Source organism: Myxine glutinosa, chromosome 1 (assembly GCF_964187855.1).
Source record: "Myxine glutinosa chromosome 1, kmMyxGlut1.1, whole genome shotgun sequence".
Classification (NCBI taxonomy): Eukaryota; Metazoa; Chordata; class Myxini; order Myxiniformes; family Myxinidae; genus Myxine; species Myxine glutinosa.
Window position 1 is genome coordinate 205838262 of NC_136261.1, and position 13724 is coordinate 205851985.

Below are 13724 nucleotides of genomic sequence, written 5' to 3' on the forward strand. Positions count from 1 at the left end.
CAAGAAATTCTCACCATATCAACGCCTCCAGGAGAACATTGTATGATAATTATGATGTCATAGGTCACGTGGTATGGGCATGGGCGCCATCTTGGAAAAACCGAAAACCTTTGCACCTGTATGTCTCCGAAACCGCTCCTTGGAAAAAAATCGAAATTTTGCTCGTTGTCAAGTACTCCCCATGGGGGAACAACATATATTCATGATGTCATCGGTGTTTTCATTATGACGTCGTAACAAGTAGAATGCTTGTTCCGATCAGTGTGAAATTTGTTGAGCATGATCGACACGAAAATTGTATGGGAGAATTAAATTGATGACATCATCGGTCACGTGGTTTGGCAGCTTTTATGGATTGAACATAAATATACGTCGTCAATAAACCAAATAAACACAGCAGCTAATAAACACCACACAAACACTGCACCACACAAACACTGCAGCTAATAAACACCACACAAACACTGCACCACACAAACACTGCAGCTAATAAACACCACACAAACACTGCACCACACAAACACTGCAGCTTAAATAAACACCACACAAACACTGTAGCTAATAAACACCACACAAACACTGCAGCTAATAAACACCACACAAACACTGTAGCTAATAAACACCACACAAACACTGCAGCTAATAAACACCACACAAACACTGCAGCTAATAAACACCACACAAACACTGCAGCTAATAAACACCACACAAACACTGCACCACACAAACACTGCAGCTAATAAACACCACACAAACACTGCAGCTTAAATAAACACCACACAAACACTGTAGCTAATAAACACCACACAAACACTGCAGCTAATAAACACCACACAAACACTGTAGCTAATAAACACCACACAAACACAGCAGCTAATAAACACCACACAAACACTGCAGCTAATAAACACCACACAAACACTGCAGCTAATAAACACCACACAAACACTGCAGCTAATAAACACCACACAAACACTGCAGCTAATAAACACCACACAAACACTGCAGCTAATAAACACCACACAAACACTGCAGCTAATAAACACCACACAAACACTGCACCACACAAACACTGCAGCTAATAAACACCACACAAACACTGCAGCTAATAAACACCACACAAACACTGCAGCTAATAAACACCACACAAACACTGTAGCTAATAAACACCACACAAACACTGCAGCTAATAAACACCACACAAACACTGCACCACACAAACACTGCAGCTAATAAACACCACACAAACACTGCAGCTAATAAACACCACACAAACACTGCACCACACAAACACTGCAGCTTAAATAAACACCACACAAACACTGCAGCTAATAAACACCACACAAACACTGCAGCTAATAAACACCACACAAACACTGTAGCTAATAAACACCACACAAACACAGCAGCTAATAAACACCACACAAACACTGCAGCTAATAAACACCACACAAACACTGCAGCTAATAAACACCACACAAACACTGCAGCTAATAAACACCACACAAACACTGCAGCTTAAATAAACACCACACAAACACTGTAGCTAATAAACACCACACAAACACTGCAGCTAATAAACACCACACAAACACTGCAGCTAATAAACACCACACAAACACTGCAGCTTAAATAAACACCACACAAACACTGTAGCTAATAAACACCACACAAACACTGCAGCTAATAAACACCACACAAACACTGCAGCTAATAAACACCACACAAACACTGTAGCTAATAAACACCACACAAACACTGCACCACACAAACACTGCAGCTAATAAACACCACACAAACACTGCAGCTAATAAACACCACACAAACACAGCAGCTAATAAACACCACACAAACACTGCAGCTAATAAACACCACACAAACACTGCAGCTAATAAACACCACACAAACACTGCAGCTAATAAACACCACACAAACACTGCAGCTAATAAACACCACACAAACACTGCAGCTAATAAACACCACACAAACACTGCAGCTAATAAACACCACACAAACACTGCAGCTAATAAACACCACACAAACACTGCAGCTAATAAACACCACACAAACACTGCAGCTAATAAACACCACACAAACACAGCAGCTAATAAACACCACACAAACACTGCAGCTAATAAACACCACACAAACACTGCAGCTAATAAACACCACACAAACACTGCACCACACAAACACTGCAGCTAATAAACACCACACAAACACTGCAGCTAATAAACACCACACAAACACTGCACCACACAAACACTGCAGCTAATAAACACCACACAAACACTGCAGCTAATAAACACCACACAAACACTGCAGCTAATAAACACCACACAAACACTGCAGCTAATAAACACCACACAAACACTGCAGCTCATAAACACCACACAAACACTGCACCACACAAACAATGCAGCTAATAAACACCACACAAACACTGCAGCTAATAAACACCACACAAACACAGCAGCTAATAAACACCACACAAACAATGCAGCTAATAAACACCACACAAACACTGCAGCTAATAAACACCACACAAACACTGCAGCTAATAAACACCACACAAACACTGCAGCTAATAAACACCACACAAACACTGCAGCTAATAAACACCACACAAACACTGCAGCTAATAAACACCACACAAACACTGCAGCTAATAAACACCACACAAACACTGCAGCTAATAAACACCACACAAACACTGCAGCTAATAAACACCACACAAACACTGCAGCTAATAAACACCACACAAACACTGCAGCTAATAAACACCACACAAACACTGCACCACACAAACACAGCAGCTAATAAACACCACACAAACACTGCAGCTAATAAACACCACACAAACACTGCACCACACAAACACTGCAGCTAATAAACACCACACAAACACTGCAGCTAATAAACACCACACAAACACTGCACCACACAAACACTGCAGCTAATAAACACCACACAAACACTGCACCACACAAACACTGCAGCTAATAAACACCACACAAACACTGCAGCTAATAAACACCACACAAACACAGCAGCTAATAAACACCACACAAACACTGCAGCTAATAAACACCACACAAACACTGCAGCTAATAAACACCACACAAACACTGCAGCTAATAAACACCACACAAACACTGCAGCTAATAAACACCACACAAACACTGCAGCTAATAAACACCACACAAACACTGCAGCTAATAAACACCACACAAACACTGCAGCTAATAAACACCACACAAACACTGCAGCTAATAAACACCACACAAACACTGCAGCTAATAAACACCACACAAACACTGCAGCTAATAAACACCACACAAACACTGCACCACACAAACACTGCAGCTAATAAACACCACACAAACACTGCAGCTAATAAACACCACACAAACACTGCACCACACAAACACTGCAGCTAATAAACACCACACAAACACTGCAGCTAATAAACACCACACAAACACTGCAGCTCATAAACACCACACAAACACTGCACCACACAAACAATGCAGCTAATAAACACCACACAAACACTGCAGCTAATAAACACCACACAAACACAGCAGCTAATAAACACCACACAAACACTGCAGCTAATAAACACCACACAAACACTGCAGCTAATAAACACCACACAAACACTGCAGCTAATAAACACCACACAAACACTGCACCCAATAAACACCACACAAACACTGCAGCTAATAAACACCACACAAACACTGCAGCTAATAAACACCACACAAACACAGCAGCTAATAAACACCACACAAACACTGCAGCTAATAAACACCACACAAAATACACCACACAAACACTGCAGCTAATAAACACCACACAAACACTGCAGCTAATAAACACCACACAAACACAGCAGCTAATAAACACCACACAAACACTGCAGCTAATAAACACCACACAAACACTGCAGCTAATAAACACCACACAAACACTGCAGCTAATAAACACCACACAAAATACACCACACAAACACTGCAGCTAATAAACACCACACAAACACTGCAGCTAATAAACACCACACAAACACTGCAGCTAATAAACACCACACAAACACTGCACCCAATAAACACCACACAAACACTGCAGCTAATAAACACCACACAAACACTGCAGCTAATAAACACCACACAAAATACACCACACAAACACAGCAGCTAATAAACACCACACAAACACTGCAGCTAATAAACACCACACAAACACAGCAGCTAATAAACACCACACAAACACTGCAGCTAATAAACACCACACAAACACAGCAGCTAATAAACACCACACAAACACTGCAGCTAATAAACACCACACAAAATACACCACACAAAATACACCACACAAACACAGCAGCTAATAAACACCACACAAACACTGCAGCTAATAAACACCTCACAAACACAGCAGCTAATAAACACCACACAAACACAGCAGCTAATAAACACCACACAAACACAGCAGCTAATAAACACCACACAAACACAGCAGCTAATAAACACCACACAAACACTGCAGCTAATAAACACCACACAAAATACACCACACAAACACAGCAGCTAATAAACACCTCACAAACACTGCAGCTAATAAACACCACACAAACACAGCAGCTAATAAACACCACACAAACACAGCAGCTAATAAACACCACACAAAATACACCACACAAACACAGCAGCTAATAAACACCACACAAACACAGCAGCTAATAAACACCACACAAACACTGCAGCTAATAAACACCACACAAAATACACCACACAAACACAGCAGCTAATAAACACCTCACAAACACTGCAGCTAATAAACACCACACAAACACAGCAGCTAATAAACACCTCACAAACACTGCAGCTAATAAACACCACACAAACACAGCAGCTAATAAACACCACACAAACACAGCAGCTAATAAACACCACACAAACACTGCAGCTAATAAACACCACACAAACACAGCAGCTAATAAACACCTCACAAACACTGCAGCTAATAAACACCACACAAACACAGCAGCTAATAAACACCTCACAAACACTGCAGCTAATAAACACCACACAAACACAGCAGCTAATAAACACCACACAAAATACACCACACAAACACAGCAGCTAATAAACACCACACAAACACAGCAGCTAATAAACACCACACAAACACAGCAGCTAATAAACACCACACAAACACAGCAGCTAATAAACACCACACAAAATACACCCCACAAACACTGCAGCTAATAAACACCACACAAACACAGCAGCTAATAAACACCACACAAAATACACCCCACAAACACTGCAGCTAATAAACACCACACAAACACAGCAGCTAATAAACACCTCACAAACACTGCAGCTAATAAACACCATACAAACACAGCAGCGAATAAACACCACACAAAATACACCACACAAAATACACCACACAAACACAGCAGCTAATAAACACCACACAAACACAGCAGCTAATAAACACCACACAAAATACACCACACAAATACTGCAGCTAATAAACACCACACAAAATACACCACACAAATACTGCAGCTAATAAACACCACACAAAATACACCACACAAACACAGCAGCTAATAAACACCACACAAAATACACCACACAAACACAGCAGCTAATAAACACCACACAAAATACACCACACAAACACGTCCTGGCGACGTTCTGCAATGTCTGATTGCTCTTTCTTGTTACCCTCACCAGAGGAGAGGGTATTGCATTTGAGTCTATTTGTCTGTCTGGCTGTCCATTTGTCTGTTTGTCTGCTCGTTTGTCTGTCTGTCTGTCCGTTTGTCTGTCTGTCCGTTTGTCTGTCTCTCCGTTTGTCTGTCCGTTTGTCTGTCTGTCCGTTTGTCTGTTTGTCTGTCTGTCCGTTTGTCTGCCTGTCCGTTTGTCTATCTGTCCGTTTGTCTGTCTGTCCATTTGTCTGTCTGTCAGTTTGTCTCTCTGTCCGTTTGTCTGTCTGTCCGTTTGTCTGTCTGTCCGTTTGTCTGTCTGTCCGTTTGTCTGTCTGTCCGTTTGTCTGTCTGTCCGTTTGTCTGTCTGTCTGTTTGTCTGTCTGTCCGTTTGTCTGTGTCGTTTGTCTGTCTGTCTGTCTGTCCGTTTGTCTGTCTGTCCGTTTGTCTGTCTGTCCATTTGTCTGTCTGTCCGTTTGTCTGTCTGTCCGTTTGTCTGTCTGTCCGTTTGTCTGTCTGTCCGTTTGTCTGTCTGTCCATTTGTCTGTCTGTCTATGTCTTTGTTTGTTTGTCTGTCTGTTTGTTTGTCTGTCTGTTTGTCTGTCTGTTTGTCTCTGTCTGTCTGTCTTTGTCTGTATGTTTTGTCTTTGCTTGTCTGTCTGTCTGTTTGTCTCTGTTTGTCTGTTAGTTTTTCTGTCTGTTTGTCTGCACAGAATAAATACGATTTTCTCTGCAACCATTGGTCCAATTGACAGGAAATTTTCACCAAAGGTGCAACTCCACCTGTGGAATTTTTTAATGATAATTATGACGTCATAGGTCACGTGGTACGGTGCCATCTTGGAAAAACCGAAAAACGTTGCACCTCTATATCTCCAAAAGTGCTGAATATAAAAAATTTGAGACATGGCTCATTGTAAAGAACTCTCCATGGGGAATAAAATATGTTAATGTTGATGTCATAGGTGCCTCCATTATGACGTCATAATTCGACAAGTACAAAACTTCATCCAATCAAGATGAAATTTATTGAGCGTCATCTAGGGATAAAATGGTAGAGAGAAAGATAATGATGCCGTCACCGGTTACGTGGTTCGGCCACCATATTTGTTTTAACACAAAAGCCTTAAAAAAAACACTAAAAACACGTCCTGGCGAGGGTGTGCAATCTCTGATTGCTCTTGCTTGTTTAATATCTTGCTTTTGTATATCGAGCAGCAGCATTTTTCTCGATTGGTTTGTTTCTCTCATTTTTATAATTGTTGCTCAGAAATTATTTTATTTCTGTAATGATTTTACATTATGGCATATTTTCGAGATGATAAATTTTTCTGTAAAATGTTGCAGGTTAGGCTTGGCTATGTATCATGGGCATGAAAAACGACGTCGTTGGGATGGAGCGGGAGGTGGCGGAGGTGATAGAGGTGATAGAGGTGATAGAGATGCCCATGTATATGAAGGAAGTGGCTACGGCGTGGCTACGGGAGACCATGAGGGCAATGAAGAACCTCTTGTTCGTGGTAAGTTTCCTTCCTTGCTTTCTCTCATTCGGCGTCACGTGAGGCATGTCAAATCAACATCCCTTTGATACTAAAAACATTGTTGTGCAAATCTTAGGCGTTCACGAGTCATATGGCTTGGTATAATTTGATCTTATAGGGCACTGTACAACACAATGTGGAGTCATCGGCAATAAGGAGGCTGAACATGAAATCTTTACGCCCTTTGTAATGCTTGCTTGCTAGGCAAACGGCAGTGAGGGGGGTTTCCAGGACAGCTTCCTTGTATAGATGTGGATTAAGATTGAGCTGAAGTCACTACTTTGGTGGTACTACAGCCTTTATTAGAAGAGGAGATGGAAGGGTCCCGTTGATAGCAACATTTTGACTGCGTGAGTGGAGGAAGTCAGAAATCCAGGAATGAAAGTGCCTATGTATGCCACAGGCAGAGAGCTTAGCAAGCAAAGCAGGATGTTAGGCTGTTGAATCCCCGAGATATCTCTAGGGAGACGGAGACTGTTCCGACGTGTTTTTTTTGGTTTAGGTCTTTCGTCCATTGCTGAGAGGAGCAGCAGCAGCATGTCCTGAGTTGACTGGAATATAATTCAAAGTGATGCTCAAAGACCAGGCTGTTTGAAAAGAGGAACGACGACATCAGTTGTGTTGGATTATATTACTTTGCTTATAATAGGAATTCGGCTTACTAGTCTGTAGTTGATGGGATTTGTTGACACATTCTTTGTATGGACAGGAGTAAGGTTTGTTGAATTTCAGGCAGACCATACACAATTTGGAGGCAAACAAGGAGATGAGCGATTCTGCCGAATCTCTGGCATCGTCTGCAGAGCTGAGGTGAAGTGAGGGAACGATGGAGGGGAAGCATACACCACAGATGCATTGACATGGTGTCGTCGAGGCTGGTTGGAGAGTTCAAGCATGAGCTTTTCAACATATTGACAGGTCATCTCATCTCGATTCTTGAAGAGATTAACTTATAAAATGGGTCGTGATGTCTGAATGTCTGTCTGTCTGTCCATTAACTTTGTGCTATTTTGTTTACTCCTGCCTTATCACCCGGCTGATTGTTCTGAAACTTGACACGTGAATACAAGACAGAATCCCACACAAAACACTCAGGCTTCGATTTTTCTATTTCACATCATGGGGGCTGCCAGGGGGGTTACTCCTTCAAACTTCGGATCTCTACTCCTCCATTATTTAGGCCAAAAAATATATATTTCCGGTCTCTGGTCAGCGCGCGCATCGATTTTGACCCTGCGCTTCAACAATTTTTATTTTTTTTTCAAATTTGCAACGGTACCTACAACAGCACACGGTCTATATTTAAATATAGAGCACATCATAAGTTATAGAGCACATTAAACATAAACAATGCCGTGCCGCCTCAAGTATTCGAGTATACTTGAGGCGGCGCCGAGACGAGATAATTGCAATTAAGTGACCCGTGACGTCACGTTCTCGCCGAAAACGCGATTTCGAGTGTGAGGAGCCATATAATGTATGCATGTTGCCGGGCCGGCGCGCTATCTCGGGAAATATGGGTCTGTGAGGGTCGCCATTGGTATCGACGTTCGCTCACGGTTCTCCCCTCCAAAACTACGTTTAGTTTGTCCAAATCCAACCAGTCGTTCCAAAGATATGAGTAGTTTTGTGTGCCGTGCATCATGAATCCAATCGGCTGGATATTGTCATTTATTGAAACGAAGACGTTCTTTGTCGGGTTTTTGTGAAGCAACCAGAAGGCCTAGAGAGCTGCGGGTGGTCTCGTTAGTTAGGACTGGATCCTATCTCGTCTGTCATGAAGTTGTACATGTCTGTGATAATCTGGTGGACTGGGAGAAGAGATCGTGGGAGACCATCGGCATCGATTGAAGCGCTTCCGCATTAGCCGTTCAGCCGAGCTGCGCATGCGCCGATTTGAAAGACACCATACAGCCCATCTGCGCATGCGCGGCTTTGATACACATGCAGCATGTCATCCCATCCACGAAGAATGGTCCGGGGTGTAGTCATTTGCGCATGCGCGGTTTTTTCAGCATTCAAATGCTTCGGCAATCGCCTGTTAGACCACTTGCGCATGCGCAGTGTTGACGCGATCGACGCATTGGAATGTTTGATGGTACGGTGAGGCGATCTTGAGAACGAAATGGCAGTCTATAATATGCTTTAAGAACTTAATGATTTTCAGAATAAATACATTTTAAAATAACTTAAGCTTGTGTTCATTGTTTACAAAAAGGCCTACCTGTCCCATTGGCTGTCTTTAACTTCTCTCTGGACGGTGCCACGGCAGATGAAGAGGACCGCAAGGCATGAGGACACAAAAAACAACACCTTTATATGTGCAATCCATGCTTTTCAAAAAACAACAAAGAAAAAAAAAAAACATCGCTGCATCAATTCTGGAACTTTGGTCTGACCAGAGACCAGCAATATATTTTTTTCGGCCTTATCAAGCGATTACAATATAGAGCCTGGTGTTGGCTTAGCGGTTAGAGTACCGACTTGGGATCCTAGAATCATGGGTTCATAATCCCGGTCGATCGCTGAATTAACACCAGGGGGGTTGACTCAGCCTGTCATCCTTCCGAGGTCGGCAAATTGAGTACCAGTTCACTGGTAATTCCCTGTGTGTCGCAAGAGGCGACTAACAGGGTTGGTGGCAGGAAGGGCATCCGGCCGTAAAACATTGCTTCAAAAAAGGGGACAACGGTGCCCAAAAAAGGCCAACCCCTGCTCTGCAGGGAAAAAATGGCCTTTAAAGGTGGTTGTTGTTTGTTGGCCTTATCAACCGATTACTCTGAAACCTGATATAGCTCTTCTACTTGATGGCCCGCGCAATCACTGTCTTCTTGGAGGGGAGGAGTGGGTGGTGGCTACCGGATCCATACTCGTCCTTTATTTACCAACTAATTGCTCTGAAACCCGATACAGTTTGGATCAGAGAGCTCCTCGGGGAGGAGGGGGGGGGGGGTGAGGGGAGTTATAGGGGGTTTCCCCAAAATCACCAGATGTTTGAACAACAACCTCAAGAGATGACCGTCAGCCCACATGTGGGGGCTACTTCATTTTTGGCTTGCTTCAGAATGGGCACACACTTACTGTGAGTCCGACTGAGTGCCCTAAAATTACCATCAGTTGGGTTAGCGTTCCATGTTGAGAAAGCAAGCTGCTTGACCGCAACCACCTTCCCACAAGATTTAGTGTACCAGGATCGAGAAAATGGATAGGATAGTCACAAGTAGGCCTTTATTGAAGTATTCACAAGCAGAATTAATGTCTGATGCTGTGGAGGTTCTATTTTGTTCGTGCAATCATTCTGTTAGAGCGCAGATAGTCTTTAAACTGATGGTCAAAGATCATTGGTCTGTCCGAACATCCTTGTGCTGTGTCATTGAGGTTGTTCTCTTGTGTAAAGATTGCCACTTTAAATCACTCACGCCTTGCCCTCCACCAAAAGTACTGCCACTGCGGTGCTTCCTATGCTTTGAACGCACTCGGTGCTCTTCAGCCGAGCCAGTCTCTTCATTCACCACAGCAATTTTGCAAGTAGCGAATGTTGTTCATGGTCATCTCTCCCCCGATGTGCTGCTCCCAACTATCGCTTATCATGTCTCCCTGCTCTTAGGTTCCTATCATGCCCGATTTATATTGTTGTTTTTTCTTTTTGCATTCCTTCTCCTTGTTCCAGCTCCAGCAAGCTGGTACTCAATTTGCCGACCCTGTCATCCTTCCGAGGTCGGCAAATTGAGTGCCAGCTTGCTGGGATGAATGATCACGGTGTGTACCCCGATTTAGAATAGGTAAATCGTATCCCTGCGCATCGTAAGAGCGTGACCAAGGGTTGGCGTCAGGAAGGGCATCCGGCCATAAAAACATTGCCTCAAACAGGGAACCATGATTGTCATGGGGCCCGCAAGGCTAACCCCCGCTCTAGCGGGGAAAATGGCCTTAAAACGATCATTCATTCATTCATATATTCCTTCTCCTTGTTCTTTCGCTTCCTTTGCTGGTCCAGAGCATTATAAATTGTGTTTGCCATTGGCTAATTGTCATTCTGTCATTTAGTTTCTGTTCTTGTGTGGCAATGATTGAACTTCAATTGAATGAAAAAAACAAAAAAGAATTGGAATCTTCACTATGTCATAAAAATATTGCCTCAAACAGGGAACCATGATTGTCATGGGGCCCGCAAGGCTAACCCCCGCTCCAGCGGGGAAAAATGGCCTTAAAACGATCATTCATTCATTCATTCATATTCATTCATTCACTATGTCATAAAATGTAATGCAGTATTAATTGCATCAACTATTGGTCTTACACTCGGCTTTCTGCATCCAGTGAACAAAATAATTTTTTTATTTTCCTTTGTAATTATTTTCCAATTACTTTCTTTTAATACATGTCTGAGGCTCATAGGCTATGAGCCAAGGGGGTTGGTCGGTACCATACAGATGGAGTAAGGCTCATTGTGATTTTTAGCAAGATATATGTCCCTAGATATGAAAAAAAAGTGATAGCAGTGTATAACTCTCGGCCATCTCTGTGTTATCACCCGAAATATTATTATACGCCCGCTTCGCTTCACCAAAAAATGTGATATTTGCTAAAATTGGAATAAATATGTTTTTAAGGACCACAGAGTGCCAATAATTTGCATACTGGATGCCAACTAATATAGTAATAGAAATATAGAACATTTGTGGGGGTTATTTATCAAAATATTGATATAATGACAAAAAATATGTTAAATTTAGTGAAAAAGTGGTCGAAATCGCTTCAAGTTCAGAATTCACATTGTACATTTTTGTCAATATTTCAAAAATGAAAACTCCCAGAGTAACATTTGACCCCTCAAAATCTTCGCAAGGAACCACTGCATTGGAATATATCATTACTTTGTAATATGGTGGTTGTTTGGGGCACATATTTTGGCAAAGTTCAAAATATGTTCAACCATACCCCCTAATTTTGATATTTTGGAACGAAACATAGCTTTTGAACATTTTAGGTTTATTCGTCTACTACTTTTGGTATCTCAGTGTAATTTTTGGTATTAGCTAGTATCCTAAAGTAGGTTTGTAACATCAGCTACATTATATTTCACAATGCATGCAAACTTGCTCCACACTCTAGGTTTATCATGATCTCTCGAACAAATACGATCTCGATCTCGATCTCGGCACTCTGTGGTCCTTAAAAACATATTTATTCCAATTTTAGCAAATATCACATTTTTTGCCGAAGCGAAGCAGGCGTATAATAATATTTCGGGTGATAACACAGAGATGGCCGAGAGTTAAACACTGCTATCACTTTTTTTTCATATCTAGGGACATATATCTTGCTAAAAATCACAATGAGCCTTACTCCATCTGTATGGTACCGACCAGTCAATTTGGGGGGTCTGGCTCATAGCCTATAATGGAGCTCGCAAACACCCACTTGGGCCTACTGATGAGAGAAATACTTGACGCATCCACCAAGCTTGTGGGAAGTGCTGTCACTTCTCGGGATACCCTGGGTGGTACCAGCGACGTCATGTTTCAGTGGTCACCGCCTTTGTCACTGCACTCAGGCGCAGGGCATTTCCTCTGGAGGAATTTCCTCATCCCCATGGATGCCAACCGATTGGGATTGTTTGTGTTCTATCATTGTAAATACTGAATGTCAAGCAAGGAAGCAGCGTGTGCCATTTTTTAAGTCTTTCATATGACTCAAACCGATCCAATCCGGATGGGTGTTTTTTTTAGGATACACCATCTCCTTACTGGATGGCTGTTGGCTTCGTTCGGGACCTCATCCACCCTTTGTCAGGTGTTGTTTTTTTTACTCCTGGGAGGGTGTCACTCTGTCACAGTCACCCACCCCACGAGCAAAGCCAGTGAGGGGTGTCGGTATAGTCGCTGACAACCCGACCATATGGCAGGTAGTATTGGGTCACATGTTGACAGTGGCAATCCCAAAAGACTGACCTGACTGACACGTAAAAGAAAGCATTTGCCTCTCATCTAAACATCCACTTCGATGTGCACAGCATTGTGGAGTGGGATTCCTTCACCAGGTCACAGTGTACACCAATATTCTCACTTATACACTCCTCTCATTTATCCTTTCCACCATCTTTCCCAGAGGAAAAACGTTTTTCCCAACGTTCTCGTCTGTTTGTGGGCAACCTGCCAAGTGACATGAAGGAAGACGAGTTACGTTCGTTATTTACCCCATTTGGTGCCGTTGGCGAAGTCTTCTGTAGTTCTGGTCGAGGCTTTGGCTTTGTGTGCCTGGTGAGTATTCCATCCCCATGGAGCAGAAAACAACTTGTATTGTTTCCTCTCATATTTTACGATGAATTCAAATGTTTTTACCATGTGGGCTTGTACAAGCAAGTTGGGCAAACAAAGTTCTTTGATGAGAGATCTTTTCATTGACCTACTGGTATTTCACAATGCAATTAGAAATTCTTATCATCAGGCATTTGTTTT

The 13724-nt window shown here is 42.4% G+C and overlaps 2 protein-coding genes across 3 annotated transcripts in view; one reads left to right on the forward strand and one right to left on the reverse strand.

The window, feature by feature from the left end:
* LOC144890870 (uncharacterized) overlaps positions 1 to 13724 on the reverse strand; it is a 946020-nt gene that overhangs the window by 614663 nt on the left and 317633 nt on the right. The gene's annotated exons all lie outside the window — the stretch shown is intronic.
* LOC137433030 (non-POU domain-containing octamer-binding protein) overlaps positions 1 to 13724 on the forward strand; it is a 67862-nt gene that overhangs the window by 777 nt on the left and 53361 nt on the right. For both annotated transcript variants that reach the window (XM_068125426.2, XM_068125435.2), the window contains exons 2-3: positions 7070 to 7242; positions 13375 to 13526. In XM_068125426.2, the coding sequence (XP_067981527.1) occupies positions 7070 to 7242; positions 13375 to 13526 (325 nt within the window). The remainder of the gene's footprint in view (positions 1 to 7069; positions 7243 to 13374; positions 13527 to 13724) is intronic.